The sequence below is a fragment of the Rhea americana genome, unplaced genomic scaffold (assembly GCF_003343005.1).
Source record: "Rhea americana isolate MKP2758 unplaced genomic scaffold, rheAme1 scaffold_361, whole genome shotgun sequence".
NCBI classification, from domain to species: Eukaryota; Metazoa; Chordata; class Aves; order Rheiformes; family Rheidae; genus Rhea; species Rhea americana.
This window is the reverse complement of record NW_028186492.1, coordinates 255879-281888: the sequence shown is the minus strand read 5'-3', so window position 1 is coordinate 281888 and position 26010 is coordinate 255879. Positions and strand designations below refer to the sequence as shown.

The following is a 26010-nucleotide window of genomic DNA, read 5'->3' as shown; positions in this document are numbered from 1 at the left end:
ATTTTGTAGCTAGCAGAAGACTCAGGTGTAAATATCTCCAAGATCCCATTTAGACCTAGCATTGAAGTGATTAACCTGTACTCTGTTCTCCTGCTGAAATGTAAGAACAAAGTGAGCTACAGACTCGTACTGTAATTTCAGCCTAAGAACCTCAATCAGTAGACTACGGAAAAGTATTAAGCTTCCATTCAATTGATTTCTTAAAAAAGAAATCCGTAATGGAAGAACTTTCTTGACAATCTGGGATTTGGCTATCATCTCACGAGTTAGCCATGCTTTAGAAGCATTTGCACTGCTTGACTTTCCTTGGAGGCAAGAAAGAAGGGAAATTCACTGAATAAACACAGGTTTCAACTAAAACAACAAAGCAGAGCATAAAACAATCTTTAATTTGCAAGACCAAAGATAGATGAAAACTGCCTTTTGATGAAGAGGCACTGACCACTGCAGTGGTGGCCACACTGTTATTAAGATTAATGGCAAACAAACAAACAAAGCAATTTTGACATTTTGCATGGAAAATGGAAAACACATGGAAAAGACTTRCAGGTCCATTTATTCAAACTACACAATTTCTGTAGTGTCAATCTCCCAAATCTATTCTTTCAGCATCTGCTTTTTGTTGTGCTCGAGTCTTTAATTCGCCAAAGCAGAACAATCTAAAAGGCTAGGCTGACTCAAATTATTTTCACTCARAAATGTTAACCAGTAAACAACAATTCTATAATAAAGTAAACCTTCAAACATACCTTGTCGTAAGTTCCCTTCTTCAGGATCTTCTCTGGCTTGTTACAAGACTCTGGGCTTTTTCTTCCAGATGCCTGACAGTAAAACAAATATAGCCTTTAAGGATTAAAGAAAAGCAGTGTAGAAAATGAGTTCAGACAATGGTTTAATGGTTTGCATGCACAGCACTGAGCAGAAGGAAATTACCTGTCTGATGAAGACAGTGAAACAGCAAAGCTTTGGTGCAAGCCAAAATTAACACCACAGATTGAACATAACACAGAAACTGAGACTGATGGAAAGCAGCATCATACGGACATGTAGGACGCAATACCTTATTATTTGCTGGGGGCAGTTTTTGACCAGGAGGAGGCTCTCGACTTGGCAGGCAGGAGTCTGCACTGTTATCACTGTCGCTGTCACTAAGGCTCAGTCTGAAAAATAAGCAGCAGAGAATCAGCATCATCAGCCAATGGGAAATTATTTTGCTGGCAGCTGAACCACACAGAGTTAAACGAAACAGAAACAATGTCCATTAATTCTATTGTTTATTTTGGACTATATTAAATTGCCCAGGAGAAACTGTCTGCAATTCCAGAGAACTCCCTTTGTCACAGCTGACATCAACATTGCCATCTTCTGTTCCCTGGGGAGGCAGACTAGGTAGTTTTAGTTAGTTTACACACTGCAGCTAGCAGTTCAATTATTTCCTACCCAAGCTTCTTTAGCACGGCTGAATAAGTAYCACCTGATTTTGGCAAATGGCCACTGTTCATTTTCGTGATTTATACTAAAAATCACTGTGAGTTCCTGCAGAAGAACCTTCTTAAGATCTCCACTGAGAACACAGGCAAAAAAAATCCATTTAGTTTTTCTGCTATGTCTTGATCTTTGCGATTTCCTTTTTATATCTTAATCATCTTGTGGCCCTACAGATCTCTAGCAAGTATCCTGCTTTTGATGGACTTAAAAAACAATGTGTTTATTACCTATCCCCTAAAGGTGTAAAAATTATCTTTCAAAATCTCTCATTTCCTGTTGAGCTGATAATGACACAGTGCAACACAAAGGATTATTTTTTGGTGAACACAAGTGTCATTTGAAATCTGCAGCTGCTCTCTGGGCCAAGCATTTGGTTTCAAGTATCCAGCCTGGGACTCCAGGTTTTGGCTACAACAGCATTTCCTGAGAGGAGAAGGACAAAATTCAACTATTTCCATTGACTAAAGCCCGAAACAGCTGTTAGCCAAGTCCCAGAGGAGTCAAGTCACCAACTGTCAGCAAGCACTATCAGCAAAGACTAAGAGTTCTCAGTTTTGTCTCAGTAGTATGCAGTAAGAGCAGCACACATGCCAACAGCCTCAACAACTCTGCTCTGCTCTCTGCAGATCAAAGGTGTCACACACCATTCAAATCTCAGCAGAGATCTGAAAAAGACAATTAGATGACTAGCTTAAGGGGCTCCGTCACTAACACCTGCAAGCTACACACACACACACACACACACACACACTTCCCAGTAGGTTCCTCTCTGAGCTTCAGTGACATCCTCCTTATCCAATTCTGTTCTCATCCTGCTGTTTTCATCGACTCTTCTGTGTCCCTATGCTGTGCTAAGTACTCTACGCATCTGTCCCTTCTTCCCCTTCTCTCATACCTTCCTCTCACGCATATCCTCAGCACTTTGATTCCTTCCTCTAAAAGGAGTGCACATGAAAAAAAAAACAAAATACAAAGGGCAAAGATGAGAATGCATCTTTCTTCCTGATTTGTTACCACCTGGAATCCCGGCTGACTGGATTTGTTTTGACTGCTGCCTCTTCTCCAGAGGAGCTGTCGTCATCATCGGACTCCTCCGACTGCAAATCCTCCACCATGGAGCGCAGTGGACCTGCGAGGAGAAAGGACAAAGCAGTTCAACACTCACTAGGACATACAAAGCAGAATTTCCATCTGAACACCTTGATCTAATCTTGGGTTAGTTTATTGTTAAGTTAAAACAAGATTTCTCAGGAAGAAATCACTGATATTTTTAATTTCGCCCAAAGATACTGGCAGAAGACACTATTCTAGTGTYTCAATATTAAAGCAGAGTCTAAATTTTAAAAATTCCACAATTTCTGAAAAGCTTCCCTCCTTCTCCAAATCTACCCACTCTTTTCTGTGATCAAAACAAAAGGACACATTTTACATTCATTTGGGGAYTGTTTTAAAAGTCACTCAAGAGACAATATTTGTAGCAACACAGCATTTGTAAAGGTTAGAAGGTTTACTGTTGCCACAGTATATCTCTCTGCATTCTCACTGTATGACTCACAACAAGAAGTAATGTTATGCACTGGCAAAATGACAGGTATCAGTAATAGGTCTCTAACATCTCTCTCTCTCTYTTTTTTTTAATTAAAACATATCTGATATTGGAGGAGAAATATGCTTAAGGTACTACAGATCAAACAACAACAAACATTTAGAAATTGAGGCAGAAACCAAAGTCAACAGGAAGAGGGACAAATCCAGAGAGACAATCTACTCACAAATTATTTTCCAAAACAAGAAAAATACTTGTTCACGATTATGCTATGACATTACTGCCATTTTCTGATGAAATGTCACAACTTTAACAGATGGTTCCATAGAATAACGTCATATTAGGGAAAATAGATCTAATTCTCTTGAGCCTTTCAAGATTATGTAAAGATGACTAACAGATTTTATTTCTTGCAACACACCTTGACTGTGGTTCTGAGATGGTTCAAAATCAGAGTCAGAGCTGGAGTCGGAGCTGGAGCTGGAGTTGGAAGGGCTGGACTGGACAGACTTAACCCCCCATAAAATGAGAAAGTAAAAGAAAAAAAGAAAAAAAGAATCTTAACCTTTCTAATCCAGAAATCCAGAGCATAGCACATTGAGATAAAGGATTCAAGAACTCTACAWCATCATCATCACTGAATGCAAAACGTGAAAGATGCACACACAACATACAACCTCACGTAATTATGAAAGCTCCCTTTAAAAACACCAGCTTTTCTTCTCAGACCTGTAAGTATTTTAACCCACCATCATTCTGAGCATCCCTCTTAGTAGRCATTAAACATGGAAAAAATGCCTCTAACTAGTTCATTTGCCTCCAAAATTTAAAATTATGAATTACTACATCCTCAAAACTATTATTTCTATGTCATTTTCCAAGAGATTCACTGTACTGTTTCCAATTGGATTCTGAAAACATAATAGAAACCAGCTAAACTCTGACCATCACTATTCAAGAGAAATGCCAGAGCATACCATGCAAGAAAAAAAAAAGAAATGTAAGGAACTGTAGATACTAATAGCATCCAGAAACAAAGTTGTAATGCTCTATACATTTTAAACATAAAAACATAAAATCGGGTACTTATATAGCAACCACATGCTTTAGCATAAAGGACCACAAGGTGGCAGTGAAAGCTAAATCACATTTCATCCCCAATAGCAAAAGTGACCATTACGATGGTCTTAAAGATTATTTTCTTTCTCATTAGCATGTATAGTAAAGATCCTCCATGCACTGTAATACTGCTTTAAGTAACTCCCTTTGGCACTTCAATTTCATTGCACTATTCCTGGGAATACACCTATGACTTTTGCAACCAAACGCTGACAYTCCTGTTGATCGTTCCTGCTAATACTGTAAGGAGAACACCGTCAACAGGTAAGAAGAGGCACATCAGCAGCTTTGGGCATTAACAAGTACATGTCGCAGCAGCATCTTCATCTTAGCATTCTCCCACCCCGCATAATTTATCATTCATAGATCAGAGTTGCATTTGTTCAATTCAAAGGGAAAAAACTGTGCCAAAAAAGTGGTATTACTACACTGCACAATTACTCAATAGCAAAGCAGAGTAATTGAACTATGGCAATATCTGATGTATTGACACACTGCAGCAGCCCTGTCTGCTTAGAAAAACTGCATTACCAAAAAAAAAAAAAAAAAAAAAAAAAACCCAACCCAGCAGTATTCTCAAGACATGAGAGCTGTCCTCCCTCAGATTCAATCTTACTATCTTTCACTCCTGATGGTCTAGCAGGTGTTGTTCCCCCCCAGTGACTTAATGGGAGATGAGATGCGGAAGTCAGAAATCATATGCAGCCTCCTCTCCCCTTTTCTCCTTCTGCCCTTAACTCTGTCAGCTATTTCAGCCGTTTAGGAGGCACCCAGCTGGACATACTCTGCATGCTCGGGCTGCAGCTTCAGTCACTGTGATATGACAAAAGCACATGCCGACAATGGAAAAAAGCAATCCTGCCCTCACATCTCAGCCTCTCCCTTTTGTCAGCACCAGCATTCAGGCAGCCAAGCATGAGGCCAGATCAGGGAACTGATCTTGCTGAAATATAAAACAGTATTTAAAGAAAAGGAAAAGAAAAAAGCRAGCGGACAACTTTCAGCAGGAGTTGGAACAGAAGGAGAAACTCCTCCGGCCCATTGCAAAGTCACACAGGCACTCGTGCCAGCAGCGCAAATGAGAGCAAGGCTGTTCCTTTCAAAAGCAGCCTGCAAAGATGTCAACTCAAAGCAACTGCCGAGTTGCAGCCTCAGAGCACATTGCACAATACACTGGCTTCAGCAGCGAAGCTGATTTAAGAGTTTCCGAGCCCCAGTTCACCTCCAGCTGCTCGTTCRCTTTAGTGATGTGGCTTACCACACAAACAGCTGTACCAGTACAAACGCCCGAGTAGCAAACTGCAGTGTTGGGAGCAAAAAGAAACCCCCAGGGTGGAAAAGGAACTCGGTCTTCTCTGCTGGTGCCAATGCATTATGCAGTTATACCCTTAAGCTTCATGTTCCACAGAAACCTAAGCTGACCTGACTGGCAGCTGCCACAGTTTCTTCCTTCCCCCCACCATAAACTGCGTATTCCTATCCTCCTTTTGGGTTAGCACTCAAATAACTCTGGAAAGCATCTGACAAACACCAGAGCTGGTGCAAGAGAGGGCAGAGAAGCGTATGGCTTGGTGGGGGAAGGACAGGACTGCAGGAGATGCTGTGAGACCACAGCCCGTAGTTTCAAGGGACAAAGTCAAACAGCAGTATCAGCTTGCAGTCGCATGGTGAGACCCAGAGGGATATAACGAACTGTAAGACATTTAGGACTTAACAGCAATCAGCAGAGCAGAGAAGCTTGCAATGAGGGCCGTGTATTTTACACAGAGATGAGGGGCTAGCTACAGAGGCACTTCAGGCTCAAGGCTAAATGTGGACGGGAGCTGTTGGTCCCCCTCTTCCATCCCCAAGCTACACATTTAATTTGCATAAAGCTTTGCAGAATAACTTAAATTAACACTTTCTCAAACTCTTCTGTTGGGAATCTTTTACAAAAAAAATTTGTGGAATAAACCCATCACTACTTACTTATCATGAGGCTACTCAAATCATACTACAAATTTTACCTAGTAGATTTACTCTAGTAAAACAAATCCTTCTAGAAGTGGTCAGTAGGAAGCAGTTTAAGAATTCATGTGATATTATTCTATGACTCCTATAAAAGTGTGTATGGCTTCTTTACAATAAATATAAAACACACCAGAGAAAAGTAGCAAGCATTTGGATTTGGGCTACATTTTCCCCTCCTTCTACTTTTTTTTTTTTTTTTTTTTTTTTTTTTTTGCCTTCTTTGGGAAAATGATTTCTGGAAGATGTAGAGTGAAGAACGTTCACAGTTGTTAAAAAGGAAAAAAATATTTAGACAGCTTTTAAAAATAGTAGTAGAATCACAATTTGGTTTATGTTTTACAACACAAGTTATTTAGGCTCAGCAGCATGTGGTTGTATTTGAGCTTTAGCCAATAGTGCATTTCTCAGAGGTCATGTCAGGAMCAAGGTTTTTTTTGTTTACATTTTATATTGTTTTTTTTTCCAAAGCAAAACTGAAATTTACTCCATTTCTGAAGTAAGATCAGGCTCAAAAGTATGTTATCATAAGCAGGTAGAAAGGGTATCTAGGCTTATCCTTGTGCTCTAAAAATGTCACTGCAAGAAATGAATGAGAGATCATAACCTTAAACTCTGACATTTAGATAACAGCTTACAGATAATCTGAATAGAAATGTGCATGTGAAACAGGAGGTAAAGGAGGTAGCAGTAATGATAATATTATTGATATGATTTTCAAAGAGTTTTGAGATATAACCACGCCTAAACATTTGCTAATCTGGTTTTCTGTTTTATCTGAGGCAGTATTCTTGAAGACTTTTTTCACGCAACAATTTAACCAGCTTGCTCAAAAATTCTGATAAAGGATGAAGCCATGCTCACCTCCGACTTGAAAGAAGTTTCATCCTCTGAATTTGACTCCTCCATTTCCACAGGCTTTTTGATTTCCTTGGCCTCACTTTCAGATTTTACCTTTTCGACTTTGGCATTCATCTTCTCCTTGGTTTGCTTCTTTTCTGGGTACGAGGAAGACGAGGTTCTGGGAGAAGTCCCTAGGATATTCTTTACCCCTTTGGAGCTGCTCTTTTTTTGCTTTTTGGCACTAGGCTTTGGTGACTCCACATTGGAGGGCCTCTTGCTGGAAGACTTTAACTCCGGCTGTGGCCCACCCTTTGGAGAAGTGTTCTCCAGTTTGGTCTCCTTCACGGCCAGTTTTGGTTCCTTGAAAGCAGCTTTTGGAGGTGCCTTTTCCTCCTTAGGCAGTTTGTTCTCGGTTGGTTTTCTGGAGGAGTCTTTCAAAGGCTTGTTTTGTTCTCTTTCAAGGTCTTTGGAGGAGTTCTTGCTCTCAGAATCTTTTCTTGGTCTCTCTCTGTGCTCCTTGGTTACTTTGTGTGGCTTGGATGCCTTACTGCTTTCCTTGTTTGTATCCTAAAATTCAGAAACAGAAAATATGCAAGCTAGGTAAAAAAAACCTAGAACTCTGCACAGAACTATAAAACACATTCTGATAAATCACAGAAGCATTTGTTTCAAGTAGACATTCACCCACAGATGTCTATAGTTTATCTACCTCTGAGGAAGCCATCTAGATGGCCTTACAGTGGACAGACAGAAATCAACACTAGGCACTTAAACATCTGCTTCAGGACAGGATGGAACATGCTTCAGAAATGCCTGTTCCTTCGCATGCTCTGTATAGGGAGGCTAGATGTTTAGCTCAGATTTCATCTACAGCGTAAACGTCTGCAGCCAGATAAGAGGGAATCCAGTCAAACTGTGTTACACAAAGTTATACTATACTGTTCCCTCAGTACATACAAGCTTTAGGGGAAAAAAAACAGTCAACCAAAGAGATCTATTAGATTAAATCATGTCCACAACAAAAGCAAGTTATGTTGGCAGCCCAGCCCTGAACTCACCATGTCAACCAAACTGCATCTTGGCAAAAACACTCAATTCCCCCACAACCACAAGAGAGCCAAAGTCTCTGATAACAGCAGGCATTTATCAACCTTAATTAAAGCACTGAGACAGCAATCATTTGGACCTTGCCTAGAAGACAGGTATACAATGCCAAAGGAGTCCTTCCCTTTGCAACTTATATATGACCTCAAAACACTTATGGAAATGAGGGAAACACTGGAATACAAACTGGACAGGTTGAGATACAAACACATGTGCATCTTTGAGAGCAATCTGGAGGAAGGAAAGGAGGAGACAGCTGTTTCTTCAGCCACTGGCAATTTTCACCAGATCTCATGTAGCTTTTTCTTCCTTCTTCTCTATTTTCTCCATTTTCTAATACTTAATTCAAAAATTAAATCAGCCACTAACAGATAAGCCACCTTTATTCTGTTCCACAATATCAAGATCAGAAGACATGGTCAAAGCGTAATAAAAGTTCAGAGCCCTGAAGAAAATGGGTATCAGAATTGAATTATGCTATAAAATGAATTGCTGTTAACGTTTGTGACTGTTCAGATTGAAAAAGCACACATAATCTGCTTCAGATCACACTGTGAAGAGCAGACAATAATAAGAGAATTGTTCCTCCTATGTGCAATTACACAAAGGTAGTTTCATCAGACCAGTGAAAGGAAAAAACTTCAGCTTCTTCTGAAGTCTCAGGAACTAGATATAGCTAGAGGCAAACATCAAATCTCAAAATCACTAGTTTCACCAAGTATAGCATATTTTATGCTATTTACACCACTATCACAGTAGTTCTACTGATAGCTGAAACACTGACTTTTAATTTCATAGCAGCAAGACTAAGTATAAACCCCAGGACCTAGAATGCAGCTTTACATGACAGACAGCAAAAGACCCACATATTTCATCTTCAGCATCATGGACGCAAGTCGGAACAATCAGCAAGGTCTTAATGCAACTTTACCTGCTGTACTAGTTCGGTAKCAAGATTTGGTTCACTACAAAGTCCCAGTCTTGGGCATTTATTTCTCTTTTAAAATTTCCTTATAGAGAAATCCAGCAATAAAGAGGCCTCCTAAATTTAGAGAGCAAGAAAAGAAACATCCTAGACAGATGTTCTTACTTCAACCTTACGCTAAATGACAATTTCTGCTGCTGATGACCACATGTCCCTTGCCCTAGGAAAATCAATGCTCTAACTGGGAAGAAACTGCAGGAAAGAAAGGACAATATAGATTGCCTCAACCTGAGAAGACAACCACARAGCACAAGGGAAGCTTTCAGAATAAGAATTAGCCACAAGCAGCTGCTAAACAAGTTATCAGTAGMCAGGTCCTGAAAGACTTCACCTCAGGATGACTGAAAAGCAAGCTTCACTGACCTTTGACCCGTGGGATGGTTTGGTTTTCTTGGGATCAGAGAAGGCAGACAGTGGTATTGTGGGTAACATAGGATAATCAGGACTTGGCCTTGAAACAGTTTCTGCTCCTTCTGGCATTACCATCACCTAGTAATAAATAGGAGAAAAATTATGTAGGAGTAAAGTAACATTGACTATTAACACATGTTTATCTTAAGTCCCTTGCTCAAGAAACAGTTATTCATCTTTTAGATTTTTTCTCCCCTTAAAGGCCATAAAAGATATTCTCTATATAATTCCAGTTAAGATGTTCAGTCCCAAGGCAATGCCTGAAATATATAACATTAAAAACAAAGAATAAAAGGCAAGATATAATATCAAGTGTCATTCCCAATAGGAACTCTGATATTCTGAGAACAAGCAGGCAACAGAGCTATAGACAAGAACTGTATGTTCTACTGCAAATGCTCTTATTCTTCAAACAGTTTGGAAGCAAAGTAAATCTGGAAGGAATGTGCAAGATTCCATCAATGTGGGAGAAGCTGGATTCACACCCCCGCGGCCCCACCCCCCAAAAAATCCATGGGACTATCTCTTGATAGGATCTTAACACAAAGTGTAGACCTCCATGACACAACATTTCTTCTTACCTTCCCTATATTAAGTCAAAGTAATCCTATCAAAAAGTTTGGTTGAAAAAATTTATTCCCTAACTTTCGCAGATGAAGTATGGAATCAAGAAGATTTTAGATGAATGGCATCAAAAGAGATCCATAGATGAAAGATTTTGGTATTTAAATAACACTATAACGCATGACCAAAACCCAACTAAGCAAATTATGCTCCAGCCATCTTAGGCTGAAATAAGCATCTTCCTCTCTGTTCCTCCCAAAGTAGGAAAGCACTGGACTACTGACAAAGATCTGCACAGATCAGCTCAGAATACTTGACACTCTCACAACTTATTGACAAGCTTTCTCACATAAGTTCCACCTTCCCCCTCTTAAGTATTGTGCAGGCTGGAAAGATAGTTTTCAGAAGAAAATTTTGCCAGTAATTAAGTCTACATTGAACAAAGTCCTCAGACAGAATAGAATTGCACATTATCATATATGGAAGTGCCCAGAAAACCACCACGACACCCTCAGAGTGGTTGATGCACATTGTGACTGGTACCAAATGGCCTAGATCTTGTATAGTTACTTGAAGACAATTTCTTTAGTCTACTACTGCATCTTAATTTCCTAGGTGTAGTAATTTATCAGCTGTAGCAACCTACATCCTTACTGTGCCTTTAAGAGTATATCTGTCCCCCCTCCCCAGCTATTTTTACTCTAAATTCTTATACTTTCCCTCAATTTTTATTATCTAAGCAACCAGCAGCTGATTCCAGGTTTGGAGGATACCAGTTGATCAGGAAGTGCTAAATATTAAGCTTCCCTGTGACCAAGACGAACGAGAAACACACTGAAAGCCTCTCCCTTTTCTTGAGCTCTTCTATACCGATAAAGTTCATGACACTAGGCAGGTCACAGATAGCTGTAACCGCCTGATGGACAGCGTGCACCATCCACAAGCCCTCCATTTTTGCAGAGGTTTTACTGCCTTAGTATTAACAGTCACATTAAATTAAAAATAAAGAAGTATCAATCACACAAGCTATGGCTCAGCTCTGCTTCCGGTGCTGCAGTTACAGTATCTGAAGCAAAAACTGGCAGCGTCATCTCTTTAGATGAACATAGAGAACTGTAGCCTGCTGGGCTACTGATAAAAAGAAACTGCAGAACAGAACAGTAACACTAYGGATTTTAACAAAACCTCTTCAGATCTCCAGTCCCCCAGCACTTACCCCTCCAGCCTTAATAAGTTTGCGTCTGAATTCCTTGGTGGGGTTGTTGAAAGTCAGTTTCTCACAACGAAGGTGGTTCACAGGTGGATTTCCCTCCAAATTTAAGAAAAGGTCATATGTGAAACAAACCTTTTTCGGTTCCTCCTAAAACCAAGAAAGCAGAAGACTTTGGGAAACCAGAAGTTTGGAAAGCATATAGAGGTTTCAAATGGTCACTCCTAAAAATCCCAGGAAAAAAAAAAAAAAAACACTAAGTGCTGTATTCATAGTTTTTCATCGTGAGATCACAGAACTTTCCAAAGCCAGGAGAGGGGAAAAAAAGAAGTGTCTTAACATGCCTGAAATTAACATAACTTTCACCAGAAAGTCAGACATGGCTTTTCCCTTAAGAATACAAAAACTCACACAACTAGAGACAAAGATACTAACTGGTAATTGTCTGTTAAAGCAGTTGAAGTGATCCTAGCAAAACAAGTTCACAAGCTTTAATCTAATAATCTGTTTTCACTCAAATTCAGACCCTATCTTCTTTGGGAAACAACAAAACTATAAATATGAGTATTAAGGAAGGCATAATCCTTTATTTAGAGAAAAGGCAACTTCTGAACTCACAGGGTCTCTGCGGATACTGAGAAAAGATTAAATTTGATAAAAGAATGACTTGTTTTGTAAAATCCTTTTCAATATGCATATTGCAGTGGCTGAATGGGAAGAGATCCTAGGCTTTTGAACTTTCTAAGAGCACTTTCACTGAAGAAATCCAGAGTTTGTATGCATGTTGGGGATCATTTGCGGCTCACTGGTTTTGTTCCACCTGCTGCAGTAAGCATAGGAAATTCTTTTGCAGTACAAAACAGAACCCTGTTGGAATCCCTTCTCATTTTTAATTGGAAATACTGCATACTATTTGCTCATTACAAATATTGATGCACTATTTCCTAGCACTATGTTTCTACTGTATTTCAAGACAAATTCAAACATGGCAAAAGAAACTCTCCTGTAAAACACGCAGAGCCTTACAGTACATTCAGTATTTACATGAACGCATCCCACAGGCCTCATTCAACGCGCAACATCAAGCAGCTGCACAGCAGTCTCCACAATTCAAATCCAGCAGCTTGATTTCCTAGTGCAGTTGCATTGTTGTATGGGAACAGACGCTGCAGGCTTCTAGCCCAAGCCATTAGATTTGCTGAAAATAGGTTGAAGCGTCAAACTGCTTCAGACCACACTGATTCCTGCTGTTTGCTAGGGGGATACTAATGTAGCTAGAGAAGGCATTGCTTGTACAAGCTAAAGTACTCCTAATAACAAATTCTGTATTTGTAATCCCACCTGGTTTACAACAAAATCAGTACCATAAGCGTACATGGGAGTCCAGTTCCTGGATCCTAACTCCCCAGAATAGGGAAAGACAGACATTCAAGCAACTACATACAACAAAATGGTCTCATCTCAGAAAATAAGAACATCTTATGAACAAAGTAAGGTCTTTCAAATCTCTCTCGGAAAAGTTCTGAAGAACACATGCATACTTGATATTGTTCAGTGTCCATTCAAACACGTGAGCAGGAATAGGGAAAAAAATATACTTGTAAAACGTACCATCTTTCATTTTCTGGTGTGCCGCAAGGACCACTTTYGTTAACTGAATCATTAGTAAGCTCTGCATTTGTTAGTGTGTGCTTACATTGGAGTTGCCCCAGCTGCTGTAGAGGGTCCCTCAAAGTCAAATAAACTTAAATGAAGGATGAATAGACATCCAAATGTGGCCTAAAAAGAATTGTTTCTACAATGCTTCTCCTAGTTTACAACATGGAATCAATTGATCTTGGATATATTAGCAAAACCAGGCTTTATACTTGTATCTCACATTATCGGAGCTCTGCTTTGTCATTTGCCTGTTCTCTTTCAGAGTAGGAGATGGGAACTGCAGCTGAGGATTCACTTCCTTTAMATCACAGAACTTCCCAAATATTTGTATCTCCCTGATTAGCTTCCACTGTCTGTAAAATTAAAAGTTATTAAATGTCATTTTCTTAGACTTTGATTATGACCATTCTGGGAAATGCATCTCATTTAAGTATTACAATCATCAAAATATCTTTTCTATCCTCTCAGGACATCAGGAACCACCATTCAAGTGATAATTCATCAAAGATTACAATACTGTTTTGCATTTCTAAGTTTTGACTCCACAGCAAGAATTTTAAACAAAATATTTCCTACAAGAGAAGTGTGAAAGTCTCAAAGCAAAGAGCTGCTTTGTTAGCATACTCCTTTCATTTATTGCTTTCACTGACAGCTAATAATTACAGCTCAAAGCACTCGAAAGCTTAATCCATCCACTCTTCCTAAGTGTCCCCCATAAAAACACGTGGGAAAACCCAGGAACACTTCTCAACTGACCTGCATCTACACATCTAAGTGGAAAGCCGCATTGAATCCACAGAGCTGCACTTCGAGATCTTTCCAGATAAGATGTTGAGATCTACCCACCCTCCTGCTTGGAGGTGCAATGGAAGACAAGGTACTTTTTTATTCCAAGAGCTTAGGTCCAGGCAGTCAGCATGCTCACTGAAACATCTGTCACTTTATGGACTCCTGGGTTACTTGCTTGAGTAGCAACTATACAGGCAAGTCAAGCTTTACCCTTAGATGATTCCACCTTCTGACATTCAACCCTTGATGTTGGCAAGTAAATGAAGAAACTGAAAAAGGGAGAGATTTTCTGTGAATATTTTACTGTTATCAGAGACCATAACTCTTTCTAAAGGGCCTTGCTTCCAAGAAAGACTTTAGATCACACCAATTCTGAAGTGACAGATATTACTATTATTCAGATTACAATTCAATTGTCAATTCAGACCTGAAACTGTTAACCTGGTATGGGATCTCTGAGGAAATCACCTCAGAACCTCAGTTTCTATCTGTCCTTTAGATGTAAATAGAGAAGTAAACCAGAAGAGTGTACTGCAAAGTTTGACCCTAACTATAACGCATTTGCAGACACTGTAAATTTCCCTCCATCCAAAGAATCACCCCACTCCACCACAGGTCTCCAAACCTGAATACATTATACTTTAACCTTGCCATTCTCCAGGCTCATGGCTGTACTGACTGCTACTGCACTGTTACGAACACCAGAGTTGCTTTATTTTACTCTTGAGTTCTAAAGTAACAGGTTAAAGTTCTTTTGGCACTTTTCTTTTTATAAGAGCAGGAATTTTTCTAAGTCTTTTGTTAAAATTTCCTTGTCCTGTTTTTAAGGCAGGGTGTGCCCTTTGCTACTTACACAAATCAAAAGGAATTTCACTGGTAGCGTGTGCATAAAGCTCATAAATCACTTTTAGAAAGCCATAAAACACAATTATCTACAAAAATCTAGCACACCAAGGAAGCAGCCTCATGGTTATTCAATAACCATAACTTCTAACACTACTTCCCTTTTGCCATAGATCTAGCCTGACAAGAGTCGTTTATCCGTAACCGGTTCATAACGTCCATATAAACGAAACCCCTTTTCCAGGCCTGCACAACCCGTTTGACTAGTCTTCTACCCAGCTTTGAGACAGAGCATTTGAAAGTGAATAGCCCAATATTCATTTTTAAGGCAAGCGGTCTGATGATACCACTCTACTAGCAAGTCCGTGAAGCACCCTTATCTCTCTTGAGATTTTACATGGTTAATTAAACTGACAACAGCTTTTTGGAACTCTCCAGTTTTAAGGTAATTACTCTAAGCAGTGAGTATATTTTTCTCATTTTCAAAGACRTACTTTAACTACTAGCTCTTACAAATTCAAGATACGATGCTGGCATGGCTAGTGAAGCTGCTACATTTGWCAGTGCCTCCTTGCCAGGTGCTGCAATATATCTAGCCTGCAGAACTGCATATCGATGTGCCAAGCTGAAGGGCTACTGAAACACACAGTGTGAGTATTTTGGCTAGGAAATCATTCTGCTCACATGGAACTGATAATACATATGAATTTACAACAGAACAAAAGTAAGAAGTATGCACKGCTCACAAGCAGCACACAACGAAGTGCTGAACGTTTGGTACATAAGATGATATAGTATAGATATAAAAACAAGARCAACAGAATGGTTGTGCTTAAAGCATAGACAAAATGACAAATTTTAACTCCTTGCACAGCTTTCAGCAATACTGAGTAAATAGTAACAGCTGAAGTCTACTCAAATCAATCTAATTAAAGCTAATCAAACCTATGCAAATCTTGCCCAAATAATTCAGCAATTCGTTGAGTAAAAACAACTTGGGTAAAAATAAGCTTTTCAGCAGCCTTTCTTAGGAGATGTTCATGAACTATCTTACTGAGGGTACAGTTCCCAATACCTTGTTTTAGGCGTTCTTTAGTTTCATCTACCCTGCTGTACATGCACATATGTACTGCTTTGAAAGACATATCAAATCAATCTTCTCTTCCACCAATATTTTTATATATTTATAATATCTATAAATATTGGGGAAGGGAAAAAAATACGTATGTATATTTGAGCATAACTGGAAGAACCAAACTGACTTCTCTGCCTCCTCCCTTTTCACTAACAGAAAAGGCCAATGTATTATGTCTATTCCATTATATAAATCCTGGAACCCCTTTAACTCTGAAATTTGGAGGTAGACCTTAATACAACAGCTTAACTATGTTGCACTAATATCTTCTGCTGTACTTCAGAATAACATGAAGGACTAGGTCTTCAGCTTTTTTGGGAGTGGGTTCTAATTTGATTAGGATATAAAAACATAACAGCTAAATACCAAAGGAACACCTGTATTACAGCCTCCAGATTAAAATGTATGTTACCACTGCAAGGGATGTATTTGGAGACAACAATGAGGCCAGAGAGGGGAAGAAGAAAAAAAAAAAAAAAAAAAAACTCAAGACTGCTGAAATTGGGTGGGGGATAGTGAAGGGAAGAGTTGTAGAAAAACAGCAATGCATTTATTGTATGCAGTTTGTATTGATTCAAGTACCAGAAGCTACTAACAGCAGCCCTCATTACAGGAAGAAACACAAAGGCTTTAAAAATAGAAATAGCAGACTAACATTTTCAGTCCAACAATCTGAAACGATCTGGTACTTTTACTCAACTGTGCTTTCAAAAGCTTTCTCATTTAACCTGCTGGGATCCTGCCATTTATTTTTCAGGTTCAGTTACAGAGACAAAGACTCTAGCTGATCACCAGTATCAAATGAGAATGCAAATCTCACTACTTGTATGAGCTACTAGGACTGTCTGGAAAATTCAGAAATACAAACTCTCCAGGTTCACACCTTCATATAAAGATACATATTCTATAATTCAAATGACAAGACTGAGAAAGCACCTACTTAATGGGGAGGTGACTACTGCACAGGAAGGACAAACACTTGCCACCAATGCATAGCCATATTTGTATAGGGTAAAAACAGGCTCGTATATGACTTTTACTATTCCATTGACACTTCCTTGTGAGACAGAAAGGCATCAAAAGCTTCAGAGGTGCCAAGAGCATGGACTCTTCTACTCCAAACAGGCAACGGAAAAAAGTACTCTACACAGAGGAAGAGAGTTAATGGGCAGTTTTACGCAAAGTTGCTGGGGGGGGGGATAGCTGAAGAAGTTCATTAAAGGCATTCTTAAGGCATTCTTAAAAAAAAAAAAAGTTCCTGTAGTAGTGAACAAGGCCATGTTTTTGGGAGCCAAGGCAAGGAGAATGCTTGTTCTGACAATCACTACTGACCATCCTAGTAAGGACTTAGGACAGATCAGAAAAAGCTAGGAAAGGCGGCTTAAATTGGAGTTAAAAGTTTCAGCCACCCATAGAGAAGATGAACCTTCACAGATTAGTTCACTCCCTCTTCAAATCCTTTTCTTCTCACTGTAACGAAGCTGAACATGCATTGATAAACAAATCCCATAGCCATTGCAATTCTCATTTCAACTGAAAGGTCACACTTCCATCATCAACAAAAGCGTGCTAGAATATAGGGAACACATGGCCAGAAAGCACCACCCTACTCATCTCGTCCAGTCACCTATAAAACACATCATTTTCTATGCAATCCCAGAATCAATCTATAATATCTCTACTTGAAAAGAGTTACTCAAGGATGAGTCTCAAACACTATAATCAATTCAGGCAAATTGAGAACAATATATGCGCCACACAAAACAGCTGATCCCCACCAGTGTCAACAGGTTTACAGAGACTAGAGTGAACATATGGCCTTTAGGTAGTAAGTACTTATTTATTTGATTTAACTTCACATTCACCAGTGAAGGAGAACACAGACTGTATTTTAAACCTTTGCCATGTCTTCTCTTTTTCTTCTTTCTCCATCTTTTTAATTTCTACTATATGCCAGTCTTTGCTCATCTTCTCTCTTTGCATTTCTTTCTTTGTAGCACCATTCAGCTGCTTGCAACACCATTTCCTGAAATAATCACAGAACTCAGTATTTCAAGATGGCATTAGCACTAGGCAAGAGTGGTCAGAGGAGCATTTCAGGCAGCTCCTAGGCTTCCAAGTATTGCAAGTATCAACTTTAATTTCCAAATACAAAGAGAATATAACACTTCCTGCCATAAAGAATACAAAATCACTTTTATGCAACAAAAGCAAACTTAGATATAGGTCACATATTTCAAGTTCATGGTTCAACTTGAGAACATGGGTCAATGCAAATGATGTGTTAGAAGATGGAAGCTGTTATATTATCCCCTTTAACCACCACTTGCTCCGATTTAATGTGGTGGAGGTGCTGTCCTAAGCTCCATAACCAGCCAGTTTAACAATCAGATTAAAAGTGAAGAAAAACTTCTCCATAATACATGCACCTAAAAGACCAGACAGAGAGGAGTATTTCGAAAGTTAAAAAAAATATATTTAGAACTAAAGCTATTTTCCTACTTATTTTTCATTTCTCTGAAGACAAAAACGTCAAAAACAAGCCGCCTTCTCCCAAAGTAACCGCTACTTCCATTGTTTCCACTAAGAACAGGGGCCACCTATTTCCCTTATTTAAAAAAGTCATCACATCCCTAATGTTAGAAAGAACAACTGCACAGTCACGTGTTTATAGAAACAATGAGAAGAGATGACGCTGGCGGACATGAAACCAAGTTACATTCAGGAAAGCTGTCAGTTCCATACTCTGCGAGAAGCATGAGAATATAAGGAACGCATATGAATATGGACAGCAAACACCACAAACAGGCACAAATACAGAAAAAATAAAGGAGAGGCAGCAACAAGAAAGAAGGATCTGAGAACATGTGAAAGAGCTGTGCAGGGAAAAAGCAAGTGTAAGAAAACATCGGGTGGAAAAGGAAGAAGAACGTAAAAAAAAAAAAGGAAAGAGCAGCAACAAAATACAGTTCACCCATCACAGTCACGTAATATTCCCCTTCTCAGCAATGAGAGAGGAGGACATTTTTTGGTCAGGGATATAAAGGCTGGTTTTGAACTTGAATTGAGCTAACAAAGTGCAGATGAATAGTTTCCTGATTTCCATTCAAAACCTCAGAAAATCCATCAGAATTCAAACTACTTTGCCTTTTAAGTTTTCTGCATCGTCATAGTTTTCAGTACTTGCCAGCAAATCTGCTTCTATCAACAACTTTCATCCCCTACTCTTAACTGCCATTTCTCTTCACATCCTTTTGGCTTACTCCRCCCCCAAGAAAGTTGTGGGCAAAATGTTCTCAGGTTTTGAAAACAAGTTTTAGTTTGGCAGTTTTCAGTCTCATTATCTGGCTGATTACTAAATCAGACACAACCTACAGAGAGGGGCAAGAGCAATCTGGTAGGCAAAAAAACCCCAAACTAAAATAAAAATATATATATTCACAAGTGAATTCACAATAGTATACTGCATCAGATTAGAGTGAGAAGGAAAATATAGCCAGATATATTTGTAGGAGATGCACTGGTAAAAGATGCTGTGAAGCTAAGTAGAATTAGGTTATCACATGTAGTTTGCTGTATACAAAATGTGTAGTAATTGCTTGTGCTTGGGCAGAGAGTTGGTTAGCATACAATACTGTGAGGTAACTTAACACTTAAATTTGTGGTTTATGTAGGTTCCTCTTTGGAATAATAAGCACAGCAACTTTAACTTTTTCGTTTTACTCTAAAAGCAGTAATTAAAATCAGAAAGAATCAATATTTATGGCTTAACAAAACAATTGCACTGAAACAGAATTAACATGAATGCAATTGGCCAAATCCCTATTTTTGTAACCTTCTTCAAGTCAGGCAGAACGTGACCTCTGAGGCAGGACTTATWGCATGCAATAAATCCCAAATTCTTACTTCCATATATTTGTTGGCAGTGCATCTTACGATTTAAAATATTTAGTGTTTTGTTTTTGGAAGAGTACTGAATCAGAACTACAATATTTTTAATATAGTTGTAAGTACATTACCTATATATGCAAACCTTTGTATTGGACCTACACTACTTGTATATTTGTACAGTTATTTTCATAAGATTATAATCTATTAAAAATTGTTTTTATTTACAGTCAAAATAGTATTTACATTTTTATATATAAAATTAATGTTTTAATGCTGATTTACTTCCATATTTGTACAAAAAAATTTAAATTGCTTTAGTATTATTCATGGCAGAAAACCTTGTAACGAGTAGTCCAATCTCTTTTCAAAATCTCACAGTCCATCACACCATCCCAATATTAGCTTTCCATATAGTTCCATTTCTAGCAAAAGCTCTCTTAAGTCTGGCGGGAGTTTCCAATTCCCAATTAAATTCTATTTATTAGCGTAATAAAAACCACACACATAGTACAGTCACATAACTTAGAATATTTCTCTCAAGCAGTTTCAAACTCTGGCATAGCTCAAAACAATTATAAGACCAGGAATCAGATTCTACCTTATTTTTGAAGTGCACTTCAATRGGCATAATGAAGCCTGCGTAGCCAGACTCCTCCACTTTGTATGGGGGCTCCTTGCACACTGAAAAGAGAACATACAAACATTAACGTGTAATATAGTGCAATTCAGTCTGAGCCAAAAAGGATTTGCAAGATGAGAAGCGGGTCTTTGACAACTCCGGACGCATTTAAAACATTGACCTTCCTGAAAACCAAAATAAGATGGTGGTCGTGGGCTTAGTTAAGAGCATGAAAACTGTTCTTAGCTCCTCCCACAGAAAGAAAGCATAAAATACACTCCATTCCAAAGACTCCATGAGATTCTTTCCCTCTCCCTGTCACAGTGAAAGAAATTACATTTCTCTGCTGTTCCACAACAATGCAAACCACTAGTTAAAGCTGTCTTGCAACAAAAGTGACTTCCCAAAAGGTGGGAATTTGAGCAGTATAAAAAGGTAAAGTTTACTTTTGAATACTGACATCTATGCACCAAAACTCCATAACACACAAGGTAATTTTTTTCGCTTGAAATGCTCTCCTCCAATGCTCAATCTTAATAATTACATAATAACTATACTACAAGCTGCTTCCTTCAAACCTYCCAAGAAACTTGAAGGGCAGGTAAAAAGTTACATGTTTCAAATGCAAGGAAACAGCAAAAGGTTAAACAGCTTGCTGCTAAGGTCACAGTGCTGTCTACTGCAGAAATCTTTGATAACAAAAGTTAATCACTTCCAAGAAATGAATCTACAAGCTTGCTGCCCCAATTGCTCCTGCTCCACCGTGAGTTGCATCTTTATGTTATAGAATCCTTCCTATCATCTGCCATAGTATTTTGGGTTGTTCGGGTAGAGAGATAGCGCAGTGGTTATCACATCTGCTTTATATGCTGAAGGCCCTGGGTTCAAGCCCCAGCAGAACCAGCACCAGGGAATCTTTGGGAGGTTGGACTGGATGATCTCCAGAGGTCCCTTCCAACCTTACTGATTCTGTGATTTCAGTGCAGTGGTAGCAACTCAAAGGATTCTAGAACCATTTGGTCATGACTTAAGGATACAGAACTATTGTCAGTACAGACATGAGACCAACACAGACGTTCTCCCTCTCAGGAACTGGATGCACTTGCATATAGTTCATGCATTACAGTACATGTAAATAAAGTCAATTAAGGAATTAGAGAAAGTTAATGCAAACCTTTTCACTTCTCTAAAGAATTTCAAGGGATTAATATGAGTAGGAAATGGTATTTCCCTCAAACCTAAAACACATACAGATTAATTTCCTCTAATATAGCTAAATTATCCCCAATTCTAAGCACTTTCACCATCATAAATGCATTAGTAAGCAGCACTCAAAATTCCTTGCACTCAACTATGACAGAAGAGCATACATAAAAATAATCAAAATCTCTTGACTTGCTTTAACTCAAATCTCATATTAAAACCCTAACATGTAAGGGAATAAAAACCCCAAACTCAACAGCAGTGCCAAAACAGCATCAGGAATTTTAAGACTATTTCCCAGCCAGCCTTTGTTCCTTTGCCACCCTGTTCTAAAGAATTAAAATTACTACACAAGCAACCTGGTAACAGCACAGGCCTACCCTCACCAGTAGTTTTTGCTCCAGTAAGAGAGAATCAGATGAAGAAACTTCCAAATTAATCTAGAAATAGCATRCATATGCCACACAATTTACGTACAATCCTCACACTCTTTGGTCAAAAGCAAACTGGCATTATAAGAAAGTTTAAGTATTTAAAAATCCAGAGAAGGGGAAAATTGCCTCTTTGAAGGTAGATGATACAGCAACCCACTGAGCAAAAGGGATGTACTATCCTAACGCAGATGTTTGTAAAAAAGTAGTCACACTCGCTGACAATATTGTAGCACAGCAGATTGTAACTTTTATTCTATGTATTAGCTTTCAGTTCAGTGTCACAATTGCTTATCACACATCAGTTTTACCACATCAATTTAAAATAGATAAAATCAACATACATACTAGATGCTCATCTTTATAAGCTGAACACCTTTGAGCTACTTTCTACCATGGACTGTCACAAATAACCAATGAAGTCAGTAGTCCTAAAACATCTTGCATGACCAACAGACTTCCAGAAATGGTATTTCAAAGAACATGCGTTATGAAATAAGTTATCGCAATACTCTTAACCAGTCCAGATTTCTGGTAACACTACCGAACAATAACACTGCAGATGCAGTTACACAATCTTAGGCAGATCTAAGTCTGTGCTGCTATTGAAAAGGGCAATTCCTGCTTTTCCACCTCAACCTTGTGTTCCTGTTGTCCTTGGGCCAACAATAAGGTTCATACTGCTGCACAGTCTGAAAGAGCAAAGAATCATTTCACATGAAAATGACATTACAAAATGTTTATACCCTTCTCAACCAACCTAGCTACCTGCACAGCACTTGTATGCACACACACAGTTGCATCGTACAGCCAGAGGTAAAGAAACCACTCCTTTGGAAGCACTGATTTACAGTGGCTTAAATGCCACCTTACTTGGCACTTGCAGACTAGAAACTACACAATTTTGATAGCTGCTTGCTGACCAACGCAAAAGTCAATATATTAACAATACAGATACCACCCCAGTATTTGAGACCTCCCACCAATCACATGCTTCCAGCTTTTGTCGGCTCAGGTTAACTAATCAAATCCATCTTTCCCATTTTGCAACATGAATTACCTTCTGCTGTGACTAAGTGTCTTCAGAACCTGAATATACTAATGCTTAAATAAGAGGAGCAAGCATCTCACCTCTGACCCTTTCATTAGAAGAAAGGTCCCATTCTCCCTGACCTTCCTCAAACAGAGATGGTAAAGGTCAAGACTCAAGTGCATGCAATGCACATTTTGCTCCTCTTGAAGAAAATATTTTATAGAAATGTGACAATACAAGACTACATCAAGACTGCACAATGTGCTCTCATGCAGAAAAGGTCTAATTACACATCTTCAAAAAACATACTCACCACGTTTGGGTTTAGGGAAGCTCTCATGTAGCCGAAAGACCACCCTTTCCACAAAATGCTGGATGTCACATTGCTCTGGGCCACGGACAAACACCATCCAGTCATGAGTAAAGCCTTCGGTTGTGGGCTTTTTCCGCAGTTGGGCTCGGTGCCCCAGCTCCAATTTTACTTGAACTGTGCACTGTTTTAGGACAGAGGTAAGGACATAAACAAAATGGAACAGATCACATACTATGTATAATGTTGAGCTTCACAGACAGACAATGCTAGATATCRGCAGGAGAAGAACACAACTGTTTCCATAGGGAGATCAGTCTCATTCTGAGAACTAAACTGTTGTCAGTCAGAAAAGGTATCAAAAAAATAACTCCTACCACCATTTCCTACCTAATTATTTTCCTAATATTAGTATTGCAGAGACAAGTTTTAAAAAAGGGGTAGGTTTATCTGCATCACATATCGACTGAATTGTCAGCAAAGTTCTAWTTGCAGAATCTTTATTCCTAGAAAGCTGTGATTTTCACAGCTCACAGAATTCACAGCGCTGACAGAAAAGTAATCTTAAAAAAAGAACAAATTATATTATGAATTCCTGGATTACAATGTTGTCTAGAATAAACATGTAATTTATTAGAATACAGCTATGATATTCCATGTATTTATTACATATTTTATTAATGGACTTTCAAAGACAAAATCTGAGATATAACAAATACTTGCACTAAAATGACCTAACCTTGATTTGCACTCCTGAATCCTAGTCCAGTCATAGAATAAAAAAGTGTACTTGGTGTCTCAATTCAAAGCCAAAAAAAGGTCTAAAAGCCAAATGAAATTAATTGTGAAGATCCAGACATTTTTGCAGAGCCCACGCAGTGAAAAGAAAGCAAAGAAATAAAAAAAAAATGTAACACGGGAAAGGCAATTGCGAGTCAGACAAAAGTTAACGTCAATAAATCTTAGGATAAGATCTGTAGAGGAAAGGAATCACACCTAAGCTGCTTTTCTATTTACTAAGTTAATTTTGTGCATACACATTATACAARCTCAACTAGCAGCCCTACCATCTCAAAATCAACACAACAAAATCCAGCCTCAGCAAATGGAAGTTTAATAAATGGGGTAGTTACTAGTCCTTACCCTCTTCTACACCTAAGATGTAAAAATTAATGCCTTGTTCTTTCTGTCAGTTCTCAATTAGCATTAGGAGACATGACATTATTTGTCATCAGTAATACAAGTGCACATGGGCCCAAACTGAGAGCACGATGTTAGAATACGAACATATATGCAGGGAATCCCTCAGACCTAGATCTAGAAAAATGCTTAGGAAGAGTATTAGCCTCATTCTGCTAATAACCAACTACAACAGAGATTAAGATCAAGATTCATGCTCAGGAAAGTATTTTGCATATCTAATCTGGCATGTTATAGGAAAATGATTTTTAAAGTACGATTCRTACTTTCTGAAAAAGCAAAAGTCATTCTTAAATCTCAGTATTTTTTTCTTCTTACAAAGATCACACAAGAAGTCTACTGAGCATCAGGCATCAAAGCCTGATCTTCCTGAATCCTACTCCAGTTCTAACTTCAACTAAAGAGATCTTAACACACTCCTTCAGCCTATTATCTTTACAGTCAAATACCTTCAGCTGCCATTCAATGTATCAGTTCTAAGCCTTGAGACCAAACACCTCTAAATTAATTGTTTCATCTACCTCACAAAAATCTTTATGTTTCCTTCCTCTGCAAGTTAGTTCTCTTGGTAGGCCATTTTTTCCCCCTCTCTGCTTTAGGACAAATCTACACTGGCTCCACCACACTCCTGCACTAAAAATGAAGGCACACTGCAGTCCATTCTTTTATGTCATATTAAGGAGTAAGAAAAAAAAAGGCATGGTGTATTTCACTCAAAGCAGAAAAATCTCTTCTGTGGTGGCAGATGTGGAGACAGTCTGCCTAAATCCCAGGCTCACACAGGAAGGTGCTTGTGGGCATGCTTTATCTGGGATCTATTTCCATAGTGTTCAGGCAAGTGTTCATCCACACTGATCAATCGATGCAGTCTGTTCTGCAGCTTCATGTTATCAATTCCATAATTACCCCTTAAATTGTGCTACTGCTGCCAGTTAGTACCCCTCTCCAGAGAGGTGCAAATGGCTGTCACTCTACAGCATTCGCCTAACTGGCTGAAACGGCTGAGAAATTTTAGCTGAGAAACAGATGGGACTAGCTAGAGAACAAAATTAAACATAAAATAGAACTGCTTAGCTAAGAGCAAAAGTTGTACTTGTTCCGCTCCTCACGCACAGGTCCAATTAACAATCGCTGTGAATTAAGCCAGAAGTCGAAACAAAATCGAGAACAAGACCACCCAACGTAAGAAACATCCAAAGTTGCCCCACTGAAAACAGAGATTATTTTTTCCCAGCCTGTCGCTCAACAAAGGGAAATCAAAATCCCATTCAGCGGTACAAAGGATGCGGCCTTTTTCAACTTCTTGCTAAATAGCCTGAAGTCCGTCCTGGCTTTTGTCTGCCTGCAAGCTACGGACGTTTTCTTTTTTTTCCCTCCCTTTAGGTTACTATCCCAAGGGCGGCCGCAGCTCTCCTGGTCGGGGCTTGCCCTCCTCGCCGTGCCGCACAAAAGGCCGCCGGCCGCACCACCTCAGGTAAACTTCCAGCCCTCAGCTCCCGCTCGCCGCGGCGGCGGCTCGGCGGCGCCGTTAACCCTCCGCCCCGCGAGGCCGGCGCCCCCCCGCCCAACCACCTCCCCTCCCCGCCACAGCGAGCGCGGGCAGCGCGAAAGCCGTTGCCA

At 39.1% G+C, this 26010-nt stretch overlaps 1 protein-coding gene across 1 annotated transcript in view; it reads right to left on the bottom strand.

Annotated features, from left to right (window-relative positions):
* Window positions 1–23374, bottom strand: part of MLLT1 (MLLT1 super elongation complex subunit) — a 29374-nt gene extending 6000 nt beyond the window's left edge. The window contains exons 1-9 of the mRNA XM_085312377.1: window positions 23194–23374; window positions 20193–20275; window positions 11284–11427; window positions 9456–9581; window positions 7025–7570; window positions 3456–3543; window positions 2506–2617; window positions 1061–1160; window positions 750–821 (exon numbers count right to left, since the gene is read on the bottom strand). Coding sequence (XP_085168503.1) covers window positions 750–821; window positions 1061–1160; window positions 2506–2617; window positions 3456–3543; window positions 7025–7570; window positions 9456–9581; window positions 11284–11427; window positions 20193–20275; window positions 23194–23290 — 1368 coding nt within the window. The 5' untranslated portion in view covers window positions 23291–23374. The remainder of the gene's footprint in view (window positions 1–749; window positions 822–1060; window positions 1161–2505; window positions 2618–3455; window positions 3544–7024; window positions 7571–9455; window positions 9582–11283; window positions 11428–20192; window positions 20276–23193) is intronic.
* Window positions 23375–26010: the final 2636 nt, after the last annotated feature.